We start from the raw sequence: 20,026 nt of genomic DNA on the forward strand, positions 1-20,026 counted from the left end.
GGAGACCCTAGTTCTATCCCTGGGTCAGGAAGATCCCCTGGAGAAGGAAATGGCAACCCTCTCTAGTACTCTTGCCTGGAAAATCCCATGGACAGAGGATCCTGGTAGGTTACAGTCCATGGGGTCGCAAGGAGTCAGAGACGACTGAGCGACTTCACTTTCAAAGAAACACATTGAATGAGAGAAGGAAATCAGGCTGATGAATTCTTTACAACAAGGTTTTATTTATTTTCTTGGACCACACCCCCCCAAAGAAACATGAAAGTTGTTTGTCTTTCTTTAATTTTTAATGGTTTTCCTTTTGGATCCAAACGAGCATCTATGTTACAGGATATCCACCTGGTCAACATGCAGTGCTGAACTCTGGCTTTGGGTGAGATGCACCGATACTGTGGGCGGGCCAGCACTGGCTGCCAGTCACGCACGTCACTGAAGGGGCATCAGGCTGGCACGCCACACCGCAGTGGATGCTGCCCGTAAGGAAGCATCTGGAGTGCCTTGACTTGCACGTGTTTTCTAACACAGGTGGCAGCGTTTTAACAGCCTAAGGCAGAGCACCCAGTTTCCCGTTCGATCCTATCTGAAGTGCGCATCCTGTAAGAGCAAACCAAGGGGTGGAATGTCCTGACCTTGGATCCCAAAGGACAGAGGGTATGACCTGGACACCCTGTTGTCCATTTCCTTGCAATGTTATCCTCCGAGGCTACTAGCAGAGTGCCATGTGGAGTCTGACATTTATTCATGATGAAACTCCTCTCCTGTGCCACTCTCTGCCCCTCTTCCCTTTACCCTCCCCTCCTCCCTCTCCCCTCCCACGACACTTGTGCCACACGGAAGGTCAACAAAATCTGTCCACTGTTGGCACTACTTTATTGAAGAGCAGCTAAAGTCACTGAGGTTGTCTTCAGGCTGCTTGAAAGCAAGAACCTCCTTTCTCTCCATCTCCCAAGTCTGGAAAATTTTTTTCAGGGCTCTATGAATCCTCTGAGGCCTTTAAATCCACCACGTAGAGTGGAAAGAGGCCGTCTCTAGTACCATGCTGGTCCGTGATCTGGCAAAAATGAGGATCCCAGGTCACATGCCTTCCTCTTTCTGGGACCAGCTGGTATTTCCCACCTTAACCTTGTCTTTGTTCTAGAGTTTGTTTTTCTCACCTCTACCCAACTCATCCCAGCTATGAGATGCTCCACATACTAACTTTTTTAGATTTTTCTCCTCTGTTTGTTTTTATGTGTGAGTTCTAAATCATGGACTCAGTTTGAGTGGAGCTGGCTGGACAGCTCTCTAATGCCACCAAGAGGGAGGTTCCTCTGCAATCAACAGCACTTAGGGTGGCTTTGTATAAATTTTGGCTTGGTGACAAAACCCCAGGATAGAAAAACACTGATTGATGTTTGGCCTGCAGGCTAAGTATATATCTCCATTGGTAGCCATTAAAATACAATACCTATGTTTTTAATAAATCTGTTGGAATCTGCTTAACACTATATAGCTCCCTATCAAATGTAACTAAGACCAGACTACTGTAGACTTTAGTTGGCAGTTAGGTTACATTGTTTAGCCCTCATTTCCTGTTACCTTTATTTTTAAAAGTTGATTAATGGCACTTTGAAGTTTTGGGGTGTGTTTTTTCCTGCTCATCCCTTATCAAGGTATCTAATAGGCTTGCTTTGAGTGGCGGTTCTTGGTGTGATGCAGGCCATCGCTAGAAGAAATTAGAGTATTGGAAAGAAAACTGAGTCACCAGAGAAGGTCAAAGTTGAATTTGGTAGCTTTGACTTAGTCCCCTTGCAGGTTGGCCGGTCTTCCTCTGAGTGAACCAAGAAGGAAGTGGTACTGCCTGGTATACATTCTAGAATCTGGTCCAGAACACAGAGAATAATCCATTCTTATCTCTGACAAACTGGCAGAACACACACACACACACACACACACACACACACACACACAAAGCTCCTTCCAGATTTCCAGTGCTGAGTAGGAGAATGTGTCTCAGGAGGATCCTACATGTTGTGAGCATCTGACCTAAGACTGGCTCAGTGTCCACAAAGATGGCACTGGGAAGCTCTGAGCATGAACACTCAGCTGCCTTTCTGGATTAAAAACAGAAAGTCTGGATTTCTGTTGTCATTAGAAAGCTAAAAAAAGGAGGAAGGGGAAGATGGGAAAAAATAGAGGGTGAAATTAAAGCAAATCCTGGATTCAGGTTTCACTAAACATAAAGTTTCTTTAAAAAAAAAAATGCTTAGAGCAATGCCAAGACTAAATGGAATATAGGGAGTGAAGACTTTTCTAAAGTGATTTGTAGAGAATAAGTGCTTTATTAAAATGCTGAGTTATTAACTTACTTCCAAACACTTAACACATCCACGAACTAGCCAAGCATTAGTACTTTAATTTTCCCAATAAGGGAAAACTTATGCTGAAGGCATAAGTTACTACAGAAGGCTGGGGTAGCATTTATTATTTTTGACTCCCAATAATTTTCATTTCCCAAATTACTATGCCCTTAAAAGTTTTTTTTTAATCTTTTCATAAAGACATAAGTTTTATAATTATTAAAGATGTCCTATAAAAATCCCACATCCATTTTATTATTTCCTGGGCTTCCCCTATGTTTTCATAGTTTTTCAGTATTCTAGATGACATATTAAGTCCCTAAAAGGAAAAGAAACAAGAGACAAAAGCTGACTTAGAAGGAAAAAGAAGATGAAAAGGAACCCAGAGAGAGAAGCTAGATTTGGTACTGTGTAACCTCAGATTTTTGACTTAAGTATCACATCATTAAACTGGACAGAAATTAATTCCTAAAGAGAAGTTAATTTAGAAACACTGCAGAGCACGTACTTATCCCTCCCTGCTGTTCTAGAGTAGGTCTTGTACCAAAAAATGCAACTAGCCAAACCAAACCAAAATCCAAATTAAAATAAACACAAATTCCCTTTTCTCTTTTTACCTGATCTACTCAACTCTTTCAAACCCCCAGAAATAAGAATTCAAACTCAGTAATTTACATAATAACACAGCTTATTATAAAATCCCTTCTTGCATTTAGAAGGTCAAGATACTAGCCATGTTTTTGGCATGGGGTGGGGAGGGAATAGAAGGAAACAAGACTATAAAAATAGGCAGTTTGGGGACAGTCCAGCAACGTGATGAGACTTTAATCTGAGTTCCATTCCTGCTTCTTAACTGGTGTGAATTTTAAGGGCAGCGTTCCAGGCCCTTGGGTAGGATGGGAGAATCTATGAATCTGTTCTCTTTGGCTTGGAGTGATCTAAGATGCATAAGCTTCAGAGGCTCAAAGCAGAACGGACTCAAGAGAAGAAAAAGACGGCCATCGGATACCAAGGATGGTTCTGTCTTTTCCTAGTCTTTTGTCCCCCTGCCCCACAAGTGGTATGTCTGTGTTCTCTGAGCGGGTGAACTGCAGCACAGGGCAGCTGACAATCACCGTGGCAGGCTGGAGGTGAGCCCACCCCTGGAGTCAGCAGAGAACCATTGGCTGCTGCTCTGTAGGGTTATTAGACCTGGCTACGATGTACTGGGTGGTTCAGAGAGGAAAAAACAAAAATCAAAATGTCCACACAGCTGACAGGGGCAGTGTTTATTCATGTAGGATCTCCTCTGATCACCTCGTGGAAAGGTTGGGTCATAGCTCCTGAGTTAATCTCATTTGGCTTTTGTTAAAATAAGAGCCTCTAGTGTGGATATACAGTTATCCAAATCTGGACCTGGCTCCTTCTGGGTGGCTGGAGTTAAACCATCATGCCCTGACTGTCCACTTGCAGGGGGCCCACGTCATCCTCCTTTCTGACAGCATAAAGTCCCCTTCTGAAACTCCAGAACAGTGCTCGGTGTTCTGGAATTCAGGAGAGAAATATGAACAGGACAGATGAAAAGCAAGTGAAGAACAATCTACCCCAAGGCGTGGACATGTCTCTCCTCACCCTGATTTTTTGCATACACTGGCATTGGGCCTTTGAGGATCACAAAACATTAACAGACATGAAACTGGTACGAATAGCAGCGAAAGTTCCTTAATCTTCAGGTCTCATAAAATCCCTGCAAAATAGGTGACTTTCTGCTCCCCTCCTGTGATACATATGCCCTTTTCCAATACAACCTTAAAAGATGAGGTAAGAAATTAAAGAATTTCTCAATTTATCCCTGGCATGACCCACTAAAGAAATAGTCTGTCCAAAAATGAGACATCCAGAGCAGGCTTTAGAAATAAGGATGGAGTAAAAAAAAAAAAAAATTGCAAACTTTCTTAAAACATCAGATTATTCAATTTTGTTTCGTTATTCCAGGAGAGACCTCATTTTCCTGCAATGGGCGTTCATCGAGTATGTGGACATTTTATACACACCAGCAGCAGTTCTACAGCTTATACTGTTTCTGATCATCTCATGAATAATCACCAGGTGAGTCCCTGACTGTATTTCATGAGATTCAGGCATGCCCGAAAGGGCAGAGAGCCCAGCAGATAAGCTTGGACTGGGTGGACTTAACATGATCCCCTGGAGAAGGGAATGGCTACCCACTCCAGTTTTCCTGCTTAGAGAATTCCATGGACAGAGGAGCCTGGTGGGCTACAGTTCATGGGGTCACAAAGAGTCTGACATGAACACAAAACCTTCTCAGGAGCTGTGTCACTGCTAATATGTGGCAAGATGAGGGCTCTGCTGGGAGGGCATCCAGGCTCATCACAAAGCCCGTGCTAAAGAGGATGGGTATGGAGGATGCGTGCCGGCCAGGTGGTGGAACATGGGTCTTCTTGTGATCCCTGTGTCAAGGGAAGGCAAAACCAGAAGATCTGGAGTTCAGCTTCAGAGAACTGGTGGTATCAGGGATCTCGGAACCTCATAGGAACGCTGAATGGGGAGAAGCAAACCCCAGAATAGAAACAGATTCCTCAGCTAGAAGAGGACACAGCCCCACATTGGGCAGCTGATTTCACGGTTTACATTGAGCGTGGGGGACCCTCAAGGGTACCGTCCCTTCACAGTGTAGGTGATTCTATCCTGACCCCAGCTCACAGCGCACCTTGGCCTAGAGCTCTACCCCCTTGTCTGAAGGTCTGCTGGCACTTGGCCCCCTCAGTGACTGAGACTGTCAGAGGGACAAGTATATCTATAAAGAGAGAAGAATTTCCCACCAGAAGTCTGTCTGGAGCCTTAAGTGAAGAGAGGAGTATCTATATACCAAGCTAGTTAGAATCTCTCTCTGCCTTGGTTTCTTTTCCTTCTCTTTCCTCCCCCCCCGCCTTCTTTTCCCCATCACCTCCCTTCTTATTTTGAGGGGATCCTGAAGACTCATATTAGCAAAGGAAACTGGACACGTAGCCGAAGACTCTTCTGAGGGGACCTACAGTGCTAAGCTTGATCATGCTGTGTGCCTCAAGCAAGGTGGTGGTCCACCTGGAATTTTTCAAGATGCTGCCATACTTTTTAATGCAAAGAGAAGCAGAGGTTTTGCGATTCAAAGGGGGCCTCTTCCCAAGGGAAAGAGGCAGAATCTGCTACCAAGGAATGGATCTCCTGGTTGGCTGTGACAGGCAAGGTTTGGGTTCATATTTATTCAGAGGTGGAAGGAAACCATTATAAGATTATGCTAATGTGTTCCGTGACTTAACAGAAAATTGCCTTTTATTTTCTGGTCTTAATAGAAGGGCAAATGCAGGCTAAAGGATAAGGAACCTGATTTCTCGGTCAGGGGAAGTGGAATAAGAGATGAGTTGGTAAGTTCGTGTGTACTTTAAAAAAAAAAAAAAAAAAAAAAAAGCCCAGGGGCCTGGCCAGGGACCTGCATCTATGGTGCGTGATACCCCCTCTCTGGGACCAGGTGCTCGTGTGGATGTGAGTTGAAGGAGTTCAGGTGTCCAGGAAGGCTTCCCGGCACAGCACACTGAGTGTCTGTAATGTCGTGTGCAGGCAAATCCCACTTCTGGTAATTCTGCCAGCCTCCATGTCTCCTGTCGCCATGGCGTAGGGGTTATTTCAATGCCTTTTCTCAAAACACAGAGCGACGGGCTAACTGGGAAAGCTGCATTTGCCAAGGTGGAAGCAAGCAGTTTTGTGCAAAGCAGCCCATAATAGCAGCACTTGGGCAGGAAATGACACTGAGCGGAGGAAACCTTTAAGACAGCACAAGGCCCCACGTCTTGAGTCTCAGGTCACAACTCCGCCTCTTAGGGTCTGGGTGCTACAGGGTCCCGATCCCAGTGACCCCCGGGGCACACGGGTGTGCTGAGCCAGAGAGGAAAGGGGAAACAGTGCTTCAGAGCCGGCGGCCTATGTGTCTGCCTCACTGGTCTCCTGCGGGGGATGACTTTGGTTGTGGGCTGACTGTGGCCAGGAAGCGCCATCCCTGTCTAGGGCAGAAGGCAGGGCCATTACAAATGATTTTGCAGCCACAGTGTTGAATCTGGCTTTTCAGAGCTGATACAATGATACCTTCTTTCTATTTCAACAACAAAACAAAGCAAAAAAAAAAAAAGCCCCAATTTCATAAGAAAAATAACAGCCACTGACTGCTCTACCTAAGAGGTGAAGTCTGCCAGGGCTGGAGGAGGATAGAGTATTTATCTGCTATAATCTCAGCCAGGGAGCCTCTGAATCTCCCCAGGGAGAGCCCCAGAAGGCAGGCTCCATCCACTCCTGGCTGGGGGAGGAGGGCCCTGCCTAGTACCCCGCCTCCAGGAAATCCTTCCACCTAATGGTGATGGTGCTGGGGAACTGGAGAGGGGTGTAAAGGGATGGTCCCCTAATGGATAATTGATACAGTGAAAGGAGCACTGATCGGCCTAGAAAGGACTCTCTTTCTCAATGCTTCTGAGTTTGGGGGGTTAGGAACAAAGTCCTGAGGTTGTCTTCTGCTGAGCTCCTACTCCGGGAAGGGGTCACACCCAGGGGAGTATTCAGGGCCACTGGGGCTCCACGCATATCACTTTGTATTCTGAGGCCCCACCGGAGCCTGCTTTGCTAGAAGCAGCAGCCCAGGTCTAAGCTGAGGTATATTTTCTCATCACCTTAAAGAATCCTGACAGACTGATCCTCAATCACACACCAGCTGCAGAAGCTGCCCGTCCGAGGGTCCCTCCCTCACAGGAACGCCTCGGTAAACTCAGATTCATCGAAGCATCTCTGGTTTCGGCCTTTCTCATCTCTACGGAAGCCCCTAGCAGGTGAGGTGTAGCCCACCTTGTATAGGTGTGTGTGGCCCTCTTGGGGGGTGGCCAGGCCCCTGGCACTGGGCTCACTGGCCTTGGCACGGCAATGGGCCTGCTCGTGGACCAAAGTCTGGGCTGACACTCAGCCAGTATGTGCGAGACAGTGCCGCCCCGCTCCACGTACCAAAGTACCTCCATACTGGTTGGAAAACTGACCCTTGCTGAATCCCTGAAGTGCCCCCGCCACAGGGCTCCCCTGTGCCTGGCATCTCCCAGGCTGAAGCCTGTTGTGGCATGGGGCACCAGCGCTAAGGCTGAACTCTGTTATCATCTGGTGTCCTGGCCACACCGATTGTTACATACTCTGAGAATATCACCCTCACCAGAGCGCCTCAGGCACCTCCCTGGACTAGGAGGGCCTGTTAGCCTATCCTAATGAACACAGCACCTCCTGAGCGGGTGACAGGCTCAGACAGGACTGTAGCGACCAGCATCCCAGCTCTCCATGTCTCCGCCCCTGCCTCTATAGTGAGGGCTGCCAGACTATGGCTTGGCTCATTCAGACCAGCCCTTGCTGCTGCCACCACGGCACCCCGACCCCTTCCCCTTTGCTGCTCTCCTCCCTCTCTGCCTCCCACCCTTGACATCCGATGCTCCTGAACTTGGCCTGTGCTCCTTGCGGGGAAGCAAGCCACAGGGAAACGCGTGAGATGCTGTCGCGGTGGCCCTGGTGGCCGTGGTGCTGGCTGAGGAGGAGGAGCTGGTGAGGGAGGCGATTCCTCTCCCGGGGTCTCCACGACTCCCCCAGGGAAGAGCCAGAATGTCTCCCAGGCTTCCTGGGGCAATGGGCACAGACACAGGCCGGCTCGATTTCCCCCCAATGGCTGCATAAAACTGGGAAGGGGGCAAGGGGAGGCAAAGCCATCCCGTGTCCCTTCTCCCCTGGGAACAACCCTCCGTCGTTCTTGTGTTTTCTTTCCCCAGCAAAGAGGCAGAACTATGGCAGTGCCCATCTTGCAAAGGGAAATAGAGCGATTTGGTGGGTTTGAGTGGTTTGCCTTCTGTCCTTCCCCTCCTCTCCTCTGATAACTGCGCGGTGTCCTTCCAGCTCCTTCCTCCCTCCTCCTCCCCCCCGGGCCGCACTGGCTTCCCAATTCGGGTCTTGGTTTTTCTCCGTTTGAGAGAAGAGCATGCATCGGAGGGGGGAGCAGCCTCTAGCATTTGTCGTCTTCTTCCGTGTCACTCAGGAGGTCGCTGACAGCTCCGCACGTCGTGCCCGGTCCAGGCCCCCCGCGCCTCCGCCGCCGATAGTGCCCATTGGGCATCTGCCAGCTGTGCCGCAGGGGCGGGGCCGAGCCGATGGTGTTGGACCGGCCCAGGCTGGTGGCCACGGCTGCTTCAAAGGTGAGCGTCTCCTCCTCGCCGCAGTCCGAGGCGTGGGAGTCTTCGTGCAGGGCCAGGTAGGGCTCGGAGATGTAGCGCTGTGGGGAGGGGTGGCCCTGCCGGGGGTTGGAAGACTCGGGCAGGCCGGCGTCGTTGCTCTCCAGAGCTTGGGAGGTCAGTGGGGAGCCACCCTCGCTCCCATCAGCTGGTGGGGAGATGCTCCCAGCGTGTCTGATCAGAGAGCTGTAGGAAAGGAGGGGCCGAGGCTTGGGAGGGACTGGGGGGAGCTGCCGCCGACTTCGTCGTGGGGTGCTGGAGTCGGAGACAGAGGGGATGGAGCTCTCACTCAGGGACCCCGTGCCCTGTGTGGCAGAAGACACATGGCATGTTAGCCTGGGTTTGGCATCCTCCCTACTTGAGACCTGGTTAAGCTCTCTAACCCCTCCTACCGAGAGCCACTGGAATCCCCCCGCCCCGTCATTGGGTTGGCCAAGAAGGTCGTCCAGGGTTTTCAGTACCATGTAACAGAACGCCTGAACGAACTTTTTGGCCAATGCAATACCAGTCACAGCCACTCAGGGATGCAGAGATGAAAGGAGACTGAGGAGCCAGTACTACTGGGCGCGTCAACTTTCATTATGCTTACACATCTCTGTGCTTCCCTAATGGCTCAGCGGGTAAAGAATCTGCCTGCAATGAAGGAGACACAGGTTCAATCCCTGGGTTCGGAAGATCCCCTGGAGGAGGAAATGGCAACCCACTCCAGTATTCTTGCCTGGAGAATCCCATGGATAGAGGAGCCTGGTGGGCTATAGTCCATGGGGTCACAAAGAGACACAACTGAGCAATAAGCACATGTGCCTCTCTGGCATCAGAAGGTCTGGCTGGGGCCTGAGCTCCTTCATTTCTACTAATAACAAGCTCTCAGATGTTTGTTCCATGGAATAAAAACATTGAGTAGCAAAGATTCAGAAAGCTCTATCACGTGGCACACTAAAAGAAAATCTTGCAGTTTTAGGAAAGACAACTCCATGGAAGGTGAATGAGTGCCCTAGAGTTGCTCTGTCTGGGGTAAGTTCTTGGGAATTGGGTCTCAGGACATGGCAAATACCTTCCCTCATCTCCTTCTTCATCTGTGTTTTCATTGGTGTGCTGATGTTAGCTTGGCTTGTACACCCAGCTACTCATCTGCTGGTTCAGGCCTGACTTGACCTACTCACCTAGTCCCCAAGGTCCCTGAGATGGTAAACAGACCTCCAGGGAGGCATTTCTCAAGGTGTGTGTGACCTAGGAACCATCTGCTCGAGATCTTCTGGGAGATTCTTGGGTCATTCCAAGTGCAGATTTCTGGGTTCTCCTTTCTGGTGAGTGTCACTGGTGAAGCAGAAGGGCTCAGGAATGTGCAGTTATAACAAGCCCAGGTGATTCCATTCTGCACTGAAACTCACCAGCACTGCTCTAGAAGTACCCTTCTCAACAGCCTCTAAAAGCTGTCTATGGAAGCCCTTCCTCTTCCCCATTGCCACTGAGTGGGTCTGCCATCTGGCCTCTGACAGCCTTGGAGTGAGGTAAGGCAGGGAGCCAGGGATGGCGGTGAGGAGGAAAACAGGGCCAGGGAATGTTTTCACACAGCTCTAGTAGCTATTTCTTAAGACTGGGCTTTGTTTCAGTAACAGGGCAGAAGGAGAGATGGTCTTCCTCTTGGGATAGCTGGAAGCTAGATAAATGAAATTGGATTGATCTTTTGTATCCTGTGTTGAGAGAGGAATCACCATTCCAACCAATACTAAGAATCATGCAATTAGCCAAAGACATTTTTTTTGCCTTAAAAAATGTTCCTTTCCTCTGAAATCTGCCTGAGATATTTATGAACTTACTTGTTGTGACTTTGATTTCTGAGGACCCAGTCAGACTGACCCCTAGACACCACTGTCTTTCTTGGGGTACTCTCTGATTTTCTGTGAATTTATATCATTTCTGAATACATAAGCATTAAGTAGCTAACCTCTGTGCCCAATGGATATCGTTTCCTGTGAAGGCGAGGTCTGTGTGAGTGCTGGATGCATGCATTTTGCATCCAGTGTTAAAAGCCCGCCCTTCCCTGTCTTCCTGCAGAGGCTTGGCTTCCTCTCCATGCTCACCTGTCTGTTGGGGGTCTGTGACCTGCCTTCACTGGGAGACCGGGACTGATGGCGCTCTGGGGACTCCCAGTCAGCCTGGGTCCCTCGCTCCTCGGAGTTGCAGCGGGAGACGTCAGGAGAGAGAAGATGCTTTCGCTCTTTCGATCGTCCCCGCTCTCTGCCCCCTGAGCGGTGGGTGTCGGACTTGTGGCCTATGAGAGATGAAAAAGCAGTGAATCATAACTCTGCCATCCTGGCTGCTGAACAACTCTTACAGCCTGAGACCAAGCCTCTCAAGGACCCTGACTTCTGCAGGCATGTCAACAGGTGATCTGAAAGGGAGGCAGAAGAGAAAGGCTGGAAAATTAACTTTGTGAAAAGGTAAGTATGCAAGTTGTCACTGGAAAGACTTACAAATCCAAGGATGCAACTGTTCTCTTCTGCTTCTGTTTGTGCTAGATATAATTAAGGTAGAATCTTTGCCAGCAGTGTGGCCCAAGAATCCTCTAAACTTTTTAGGGGGAAAATGGCATTAGGGGAAGGGAATTAAGAAGCTGCTATGAATGAAATAATGGATAGTTACTATAATGTCCTGAGACTGAAGTCAAAGGATTTCACTTCTACTCAGGAAGATCCCCGGGAGGAGAAAATGGCAACCCCCTCCAGTATTCTTGCCTGAGAAATCCTATGGACAGAAGAGTCTGGCAGGTTACAGTCCATGGGGTCGAAAAGAGGGACTGAGCATACACGCTCCTTTTCTGCCACTTACCTGCCCCGTGATATGGCGCAGGTCATTGGTTTTTTATCTTTCTTTCTTCGTTTAGTAAAATGAAGAAACAGCTTGAATAGCTATTTGGCTGAAGAACAGCTTGAACCAAACTAGTGATTTTCTGTTTTTATCAATATGACCCCTTCCCTTAAGACACAAAACTCAAATACATAAACCGATTCCAGGTAGCATTGTCCGGGTTGAAATGGAGTTGGTGGGTGAAACCCAGAGCCTGCCAGGGGGTCTCTAATACATACCTAAGGCAGAGGAGTGGTTTGTAGAAGCCCCTTGAGAAACCTCCACTTTCATGATTTCTACAGCCTGGTCTGGCAGAAAGAAATCTCATTAGCCTTTGTGATGACTAGGGAGAGTTTTGTTGCTGTGTTTCATGATGTGAGTCAGATAGGGAACCCTTTTGATTAAGAAGCATTCTTCCTTCACTCCTATAACCCTGTCTTTTGTCTGGATTCTGTTGCCATGATTTTTCAGTCCTCATCAGGAGCAGCCCTTCGAGAGCAGGAGTACCGCAGAGTGAAGACCTTCTCACCTGAGTCCGAGTTCAGACGGTGGGCTGACAGCCTCAGGGAGGAGTGGTAACTCCGGCGCCGGGACTTGTAGGTGTTTTCGCTGCTTCGCTCCATGGAGAATTCCTCCAGCCACGAGGAATTTGAACGCTTATCGCGAATGGTGGAAAATGAACGTCTCATGGAGCTGGGGTCTGTCACCACCTGGAAACATGAGCCCCCGCCCCGCCCAGGAACACAAGGTATGGATTAATTACTGAAAGAGTCTAAAAGTAAGGAAGATAGAAGACTGAGAGGGTTGAAGATTGCCAACTGTCACCTCCCACGACCCCGTCTTGTTCAGAGCTTATGCTGGAGGAGGCTGTTCCAGAAAGCATCTTTACGTTAGCATGGTCACCAGGCTGTTGCAGGGCTCCTTGTCATGCTCAGGGGAGCAGGGAGCTAAGCGTCCTCTGCAAGCTGCCCAGAGCCATCTACCCCAGGGACCCAGCCAGGACCTGCCGTGAACCTTGAGCTGCTTTGAAATAAGTGAGGGCTACTGTCAGAAAGTCTCCACGATGCAAGAGGCATGGCTTTGCCTTTTTGTATCTTGCCCTCCTCAGAGAAGGTGCTGCCCTACAGTGCTAGAGCTTAGGAGAGCTGGTAACTGAATAGATACCGCAAGGCTCCTGAGAATGCATTGCTCTCTCCATCAGTCCCACCCCAGCTCCACATTAAACTCGGCAGTCTGATTTGCCACAGATATTAAAACAGATCCACAAAAATTTCTTGTCGCTGTCAAAACTTTGATGTAAGACAGACAGACAGAAAAAAAGAAGCCAGGAAAACAGACAAAGGAATGAGGTGTGGTCTGTGCTGGTTAGGACAGACAGTCCTGACACAGAGCTGTGTGTAAGTAACTGCATATGTGCTAGAAGAGCCAGGAACAGAGAAAAGGAAGGAAAAACCCATGGGGAACATCCTGGAGAGTACTTCTTGCCTAGCCAGTGGAGTCGTGAGGATGTGGAGCCCATCCAGAGGCCCCGCCCTTTTGCTGGCTGGCCTGTTGTGGCTAGACTGTCATTGGAAACACAGTGTGGAGGAGCATGGTCCGCAGAGAAGGCCCATGATCCAGCTCTTAGAGAGGCGTGGGAGCAAGTCAAGGGCTCACCTGAAGATGTCAGATGTGTTTTCATAACCCACCTATTCAATATAGCCCAGGATGCCACTGAACACAGCAGTGGTGGTTGCCTTTTACCTGGGGATCCACAGTCAGGCGTGGCATAGAGGATGCCTTCCCAGAGCCCGCATGCTCCTGGGTGTCCGAAGGAAGGTAGATGCCATGGTTAGAGGGCTGCACGCTTTTTAATTCACTAACCTCTGGCTCCTAGAAATAAACACACAGCCAAGCTTGTGGGAATTGGTTCCATCCCATAGCTTCTCACTTTCAGTGGATGATTCTGCCTCCTCCATAAGAAGAATGGCTTTCAGAAGAGAGACATCCATCTCTAAGGTCTCAGATGTAGGCATACATAGGTTTGTGTTTCTGTGTGCACATATGTGGTATACCAGATGTCCCAAAACAGAAAGTTCTAATTAGGATTCAGAGGTAAAAGATTACCTTTTCTAGTTAAGGACCATCTAAATTATTACTAAACAATGCATCAGATCTTACCACTTTATGAAATTTACTTTCTGTAAGTTGCTAGTGTTGGGTTTATTCTTTTAATCTGAAGAATTTGTCAATTAAATAGAAAGCAGTGTTTTAAGGAAAGTCACCAATTTCTGAAATCTTAAGACATGCTTTTAAGAGCTTTCTTATGATTAAAACCAAAAAAGGGTGTGGGTAGCCATCTTTCAAGAATGCTCTAGACTGGTGCAGTCCAATAGAAATATACTGCAAACCACTTATGTAATTTAAAATTTCCTAGTAATTACATTTTAAAAGGCAAAAATAAATATGAAAAAATAGATTTTGTTTAACCCAATATATACAGATATTCTCACGGCAACATATAATCAATATAAAAATAAGGTATTTTACATTTTTTGGCACCAAGCCTTTGACATGGTGTGTATTTTTACACTTATGACATATCTCAGTTTAGACTAATCACATTATAAGTGTTCAGTTACCACATGTGGGCAGTAGCTATTGTACTGGACTATGAGAGCATTTGAGAGCTTTAAGAAGTTGGATTGGAAATCTCTAGATTCCTGCCCAAATCATTTAATTTTCCTGGTTAAGGAATGTTAGTTTGGCAAATGTACATGCTCTATATAGACAGCTAGTATCACTGCATAAAGAGTAGAACTGCTTTAAAAATGTTTATCCTGGCTACCCAACAAAGAGAGCTAGGAATATTTTGGACATCTGGAGATTATACCAGAAAAAGAGCATTTTATATTTAGGAAATGACACCCTGAAGGCATGGGTGTATGAGTAGGGTACTGTTAAAGTTAAGGGTGTCTAAGACACCCCCTTGGCCTCCATGACTGTTTGGCCGAGGGGTCCCTGGTGTGAATGGGAAGCACTGCCTTCACGGGACAGGATATGTGCACTTGAGTTATGGTGTTTGCAGCGTATGCTTTATATAGTACACATGTCCCACCTGAAACATGTGATAATGCTGCAGTCTGTGTGGTAACGATACTGCGCTCTATGGGTGTCAGAGGTGGTGCAAGACACACACAGATCACAGCCATGCCCCAGGACGCGGAGCAGGAGCACACAGTGGTGAGTGTGTAGCACGGGCTGACACCTGAACTGGACTACAGACACTAGGACTGACAACGAGATGAACATAGATCCAGAAGGTGCTGGCGCTACAGCTCAGCCCTGGGGAGCCTGCAGGGAGGATGATGCAATAAAGCCTCCCTGTGAAAGAAAGAACACATGATTGAGATTTTTCTTAGCAGGCAAGCCATAAAATGATGAGAGGTCCCTTTAAACTGTCTGTACCAATTAGGCCAGGGCCTTGGTGCCAATTTCCTCAGAGAGGAAGGCAGGGAATGACTCCAGGTATTTTTACCTACCTTACCAAGAACACTTTCAGGCTGCCACTCACACACTGAGGGGAGGGGAGGCTCTGGTCTGGTGGTCTCCCCAGTACAGCCATCCATAATTCCAGGTTTCCTCAGTCCCAGGAAATGGAATCACTCATTTGCTGGTGCTACTGAAGTATCTCTTCCCTTCCAAAGGGTACCCATCCCATCAGACATGCCACTCACAAGCAGGCCATACCCACATTTCACCCACACATCCATTCGCGAAGCCCTGGGGTATGCAGAGGCATGCCCTGGGAGCAGTCAGAAGAACACAGGGATGAGAAGGGGTGAGAAGAACACAGGTGCATCAGAATCTACGTGACATGGAACTCACTTAAAACAAACTGTCTATATAGACTGTTGCAGGGGTCAGGTCTCACCCCTTTTTCTCTCCAGACCAATCAACACCTGGGCTTTAATTCAAAGCTCCAGAGGGAACTTGACCTCACGGCTTCTGAACTAATAATAGTAAAGTCTGTCATCTCTGGGAATCCTATTTTAGCTTTGTATTAGTAAAATCCAAAATTCCATCTGCTCTCTTATCTCTAAGTTTAAACTCTATTCAATAGAGTTCTTGAAAATCTTTAGGTTCACGAGCGTGATCTTAGAGACCTCTTTGAATGTATTTGATCTTGTAGAATTGTGACCACAAGGGCCAATTTTTCTGAACCCACACAGAGCAGAGGCATGAGATTCTCCTGTATCTCCCAGCAGACAGCTAGTCACTGGTACAGACCACCCCCGAGTTCTCCAGGAGGCAGGTGGCATTCCTAGGCCACATGACTCTGCCTGGTTGGTGCCAGTCATTCTTATGATGACTCATCCTAAGGCTCCCAATCAAAGGCAAGATTTAATTTGTTACTTCTGTTTCTCCATGTGACGCCCAGGGACACAAACTAAGAGAGCTTGGCCTGAAGCATTATAAGTTCCTGCAGCAGGTAAGGGGCCTCTGGGGTTTTAAAACCTGAAGAGGGAGCATTTGTCAGAGAACATGAGAAACTCATCCAGGAAAGTGGAGATGGCAGGAAACTCCCAGGGTAATTGGTTGGACTATCAGAAAGGTGTTTCTTTCTTTTTTTTTTTCCTGATGGATCATGGTTATGGACTAGAACGTGGGAAAAAAAAAAAAAAAAAAGAGTGGGAGGGATTAGGAAACCAAGGAAGTAATTTTTGAATTCATTCACCAGAGATTGTTGTTCCTGGAACTGTCCATCATCAGCTGGGTCCATACAGGCCAACTGGAATATTTCCTGCGGGGAGAGTGGACTCATCGAAGGGTATGCACTCCGGCCACTCCTGCAAAGCAATGCCACGTTCAGAGGTAATGTGTGCATGAGAGAGAAACAGTCATGACATAACTGCCGTTACTAATTCCCACCCAGACAAGACTTTCTTCCCAGCAAAGGCAATACCCTTTAGCCTTGGCTAGGTTGTAAGCCTGTCAGCTTACAGGTGGCTAGCCTTGGGGGGGCGGGGGGGGTGCAGAACACTGGAAAAGAGAAACCACTGTTTTCAACCTGCATTTGGAATGATTCGTCATTTTGCTGGCGACTGGCATATCTGTGACAAATGACATCATTTGTCACACTCAGCCATATGGAAGACCAGTGCTAGATTGTAAACCTGTTTCTGCTCAGCTTCTCCATTCGGCGGAAACATGCCATAGTTTAAACAGTGAACAGTTTGTTTAAATATTAAGCAGTCACGGTCTTTTAAGAAATTTCCTCCACTCTCAGTAAGAGTATGGTTCTATTGTGCCAACATCCATGGCCAAATGAAACAACTGAATGCCATGAACATTTACTGAAGGACTGCTCTGTACCAGATACTGTGTCGAATGATGTCGGAGGCGATGCTGAAGATGTGACAACATCTGGGTCGATGGCTACGTAGGAGGATGCTTTGGTGGTGATGAGGTAGAAGGACAGAGACAAAGTTGGCCAGGTGTTTAGGGTCCTCTGAATGAAAAGTGCAGAGACCTTTTGCCGTGTGCCTATGAGTAAACCACCGTTTGGTACCTGCAGACACTGTCAGCCAATAAGACCCACCCAGCTAGTTAGGGAAAAAAAAAAAAGGCAGCCAAGAACCTGTCCTGAGAATATGGCCACTGCTGCCATCACCATTTACTGCTACGAACCCCCTTTGCCCTAAGCAAGCACGCAGCCTGAGCTTCCTCATCTCGAGAAGAGGGACACAGTGATGCGGCAGCGGCTCGCAGTGGGGTCAGAAAGGAGAGATGAGATGGGAAGAGCTGCTGCAGGGTCTGTTGCTATATGACTCTTGAACCCACTGGAAAATCTGAGGCCTGAGCAAGGACTGCAATTACTTAGAAGTAATTCATTAGACTGGGAGCACAGGGGAAGATTTGAAGAGCAGGTTTTTCACCCGACCTGTCCCCTTGCTGCTGGTGAGGGCTTCTGCTGAATTTTCACAACTGCTAGAGAGCCATCTGCTATTGAAACAACCGCTGAAATGTCAATCCTCCTCCTCCTCCTCCTCGGGCCTTGGCTTGAGAAACACAGGGAACAGATGAGCACAGCTCTACAGGAAATGGGCCCCTTTCTGTCCTATAGAAAATGAGTAACTGCAGGGTCCCCAATGGGTAGAGAGGACCCTTAAAATCACTGAACAACATTCTAGACTTGACTAATCTGAACGCTGAGTGACCTCTTACTTTGAAAACCTTGTCCAGCTCCTCAGTGTTGATAGGGAAGAGTCCAGAGGCCTGACCATCCTCCTCTTGCATGGTTTAGTCGCTCAGTTGTGTAGCCTTGGCAGGCTTCTCAGTCCATGGGATTCTCCAGGCAAGAATACTGGAGTGGGTTGCCATTTCCTTCTCCAGGGATCTTCCTGACCCAGGAATTGAACCTGGGTCTCCTGTACTGCAGGAGGATTCTCTTTTTTTCCTTCTGTTGTGAATGTTTCCCTTTTTATTTTAAAATTTATTTAATTGGAGAATAATTACTTCAGAATATTGTGGTTTTTGCCATACATTGACATGAATCAGCCACAGGTTGTACGTGTGTTCCCCCATCCCAAACCCCACTCCCACCTCCCTCCCCATCCCATCCCTCCGGGCTGGGTCAGCACACTGACTTTGAGTGCCCTGTTTCATGCATCAAACTTGGACTGGTGGTCTATTTCACATATGGTAATATACATGTTTCAATGGCAGGTAGATTCTTTACCAATTGAGCTACAAGGGAAGCCCCTCCTCTTGCATAACTTTCCCTTATTCCCTGAAGTCCAACATGCTGGGCTCTCTCAACCACATTTGGTTGAATGTGTCAGACTCCTTTTCTGCCTCAGGACTTTAAGAAAGGCTGTTCCCAGCATACAGCATGCTTCTCACACACCCAGTCCCTTGCAAGCCATTTTTTAATTTATCCTTCAAAATTTTTCTTAGAAGTCACTTCCTTGAGGAAATCTTATCTGATAAACTGGTCAGAGCCCTCTCTCACATGCACTCAGATCATAATGCATTTTTTTCCATCCTCATACTTACTAGGATTGTGATTAAATCATCAGAAATGACGTGTTTTTTTTTTTTTCTTTCTGATAATTCTGTTTCATGTCTGTTTTTCTACCAGGTGTAAACTCAGTGAGAGAGGAGCCCAGTCATGTTCACCATGCTGCCCCCAGAGCAGTCACTGCTTGAACCCTACAGGGCTTGAGAAACACAGCTGGTCCTGAGGAACACCAGCGCTCCTCCTTTCAGGAGATGGGCCATCATCTGCCTAAAGCTCAAACCAGAAACCCAAAGGTCATCTTTGATTCCTTCCCCTTCTGCATGCCATGTAGCCAGTCAGTCACCAAATCTGACCCATTCTGTGTATGAATTACCTCTCCAGTCTGGCGCTCTCTCTCCATTTCCTATTAATCCAAGCCACAATCTTGAATAATTCACACAATTGCAGTCATGTACTAGGTGATATTCCATCTCTCAAACTGCCTCCCTCCAATCCACTGAGCCCACACCAGACTAAAGAATGACCTTTGGAAAGCTGAAACCTGATCACGTCACTCTGATGATTGTGTCCCCATTACCCCTGGATGAAACTAGACTTCACTTCTGTCTCCTAGCCCTGCCAAATCTGTCAGCTGCCACTTGCCCTGACCTCTCTGTGCACCATCCATCATGACCCTTTTTAGGTTCCTTAAACTTAACCTGATTTTTATTTCATCTCTTGAAGTACTTGCTTCTGAGTCTTACTCAAATGTTGCTTCCTCAGGAAGTTTCCTCAAACCCTCAAACTACATGCGCTGCTTCCTTTACACAGCATCACAATAGCCGACCCCCCACCCCGCCCCCCTGCCACACACGCACATTTTACCTGTTACCACTCTTGTAATTTCTATTTCAAGGACTGTGTCCATGGAAACTGTGATCATGTTGACTGAATCCCCAGCGACTAAACCAGTTTTTGGGTTACATTGACTCTCAGTAAATATTGGTCAAATCAATGAATGAATGAATCAATAAACATATGGGAGAGAGGCTGGGATGATCCAATGGTGGGAGTTATAGTTTGCACAGCAAATCGTCGTGGCAAAACAGATCTAGATGAGGGATGGCTTCCTCCATTTCTAAGCCAAAGACCCTTGAAAAACACCATAAACTCTTCCAAGAAGATAGTACTAGTGCTCTAATCATACCTCTTGACCTTTCTGCACAGACCAGAGAGAAACATGAACTTGCTTTCTGTAGACAGGAGAATCCACACCTGCTACTTCAACACATCACGTGTTTTTGTAAAAATGACCAATGGCCCTGGTCATCTTTCTTCACTTTCAAATGTGGATTGTGACCTATGAAAAGTGCTTTTCAAAAACAGATCTCCGACACCACAGGGAGAAGGAAATTCATGGTGTGAGAGGTTCCAAATGGTGTTCTGACAGAGGTCTCGTTCCCAAGCCTGGGATTTCACTCCTCTGATAATTACTGAAGATGTGATGATATTTAGTGATTTATTGGTTCCATAAAAGCTAGACTGGAAAAAAAATTCACTAACCACGTGCACACTAAATT

At 47.4% G+C, this 20,026-nt stretch overlaps 1 protein-coding gene and 1 long non-coding RNA gene across 2 annotated transcripts in view; one reads left to right on the forward strand and one right to left on the reverse strand.

The window, feature by feature from the left end:
• Positions 1-329: 329 nt before the first annotated feature.
• The window catches only part of CACNA1E (calcium voltage-gated channel subunit alpha1 E), a 536,270-nt gene continuing 516,573 nt past the window's right edge, over positions 330-20,026 (reverse strand). The window contains exons 45-49 of the mRNA XM_070384834.1: positions 16,182-16,293; positions 13,208-13,336; positions 11,994-12,174; positions 10,699-10,889; positions 330-8,919 (exon numbers count right to left, since the gene is read on the reverse strand). Of these exons, the coding sequence (XP_070240935.1) occupies positions 8,389-8,919; positions 10,699-10,889; positions 11,994-12,174; positions 13,208-13,336; positions 16,182-16,293 (1,144 nt within the window). The 3' untranslated portion in view covers positions 330-8,388. The remainder of the gene's footprint in view (positions 8,920-10,698; positions 10,890-11,993; positions 12,175-13,207; positions 13,337-16,181; positions 16,294-20,026) is intronic.
• LOC138991245 (uncharacterized) lies at positions 15,828-19,865 on the forward strand. Its single transcript, XR_011467220.1, has 3 exons — positions 15,828-15,935; positions 16,185-16,318; positions 18,588-19,865. It is a non-coding gene; the product is annotated as an uncharacterized lncRNA (long non-coding RNA).

Source organism: Bos mutus, chromosome 16, assembly GCF_027580195.1.
Source record: "Bos mutus isolate GX-2022 chromosome 16, NWIPB_WYAK_1.1, whole genome shotgun sequence".
Lineage (NCBI taxonomy): Eukaryota > Metazoa > Chordata > Mammalia > Artiodactyla > Bovidae > Bos > Bos mutus.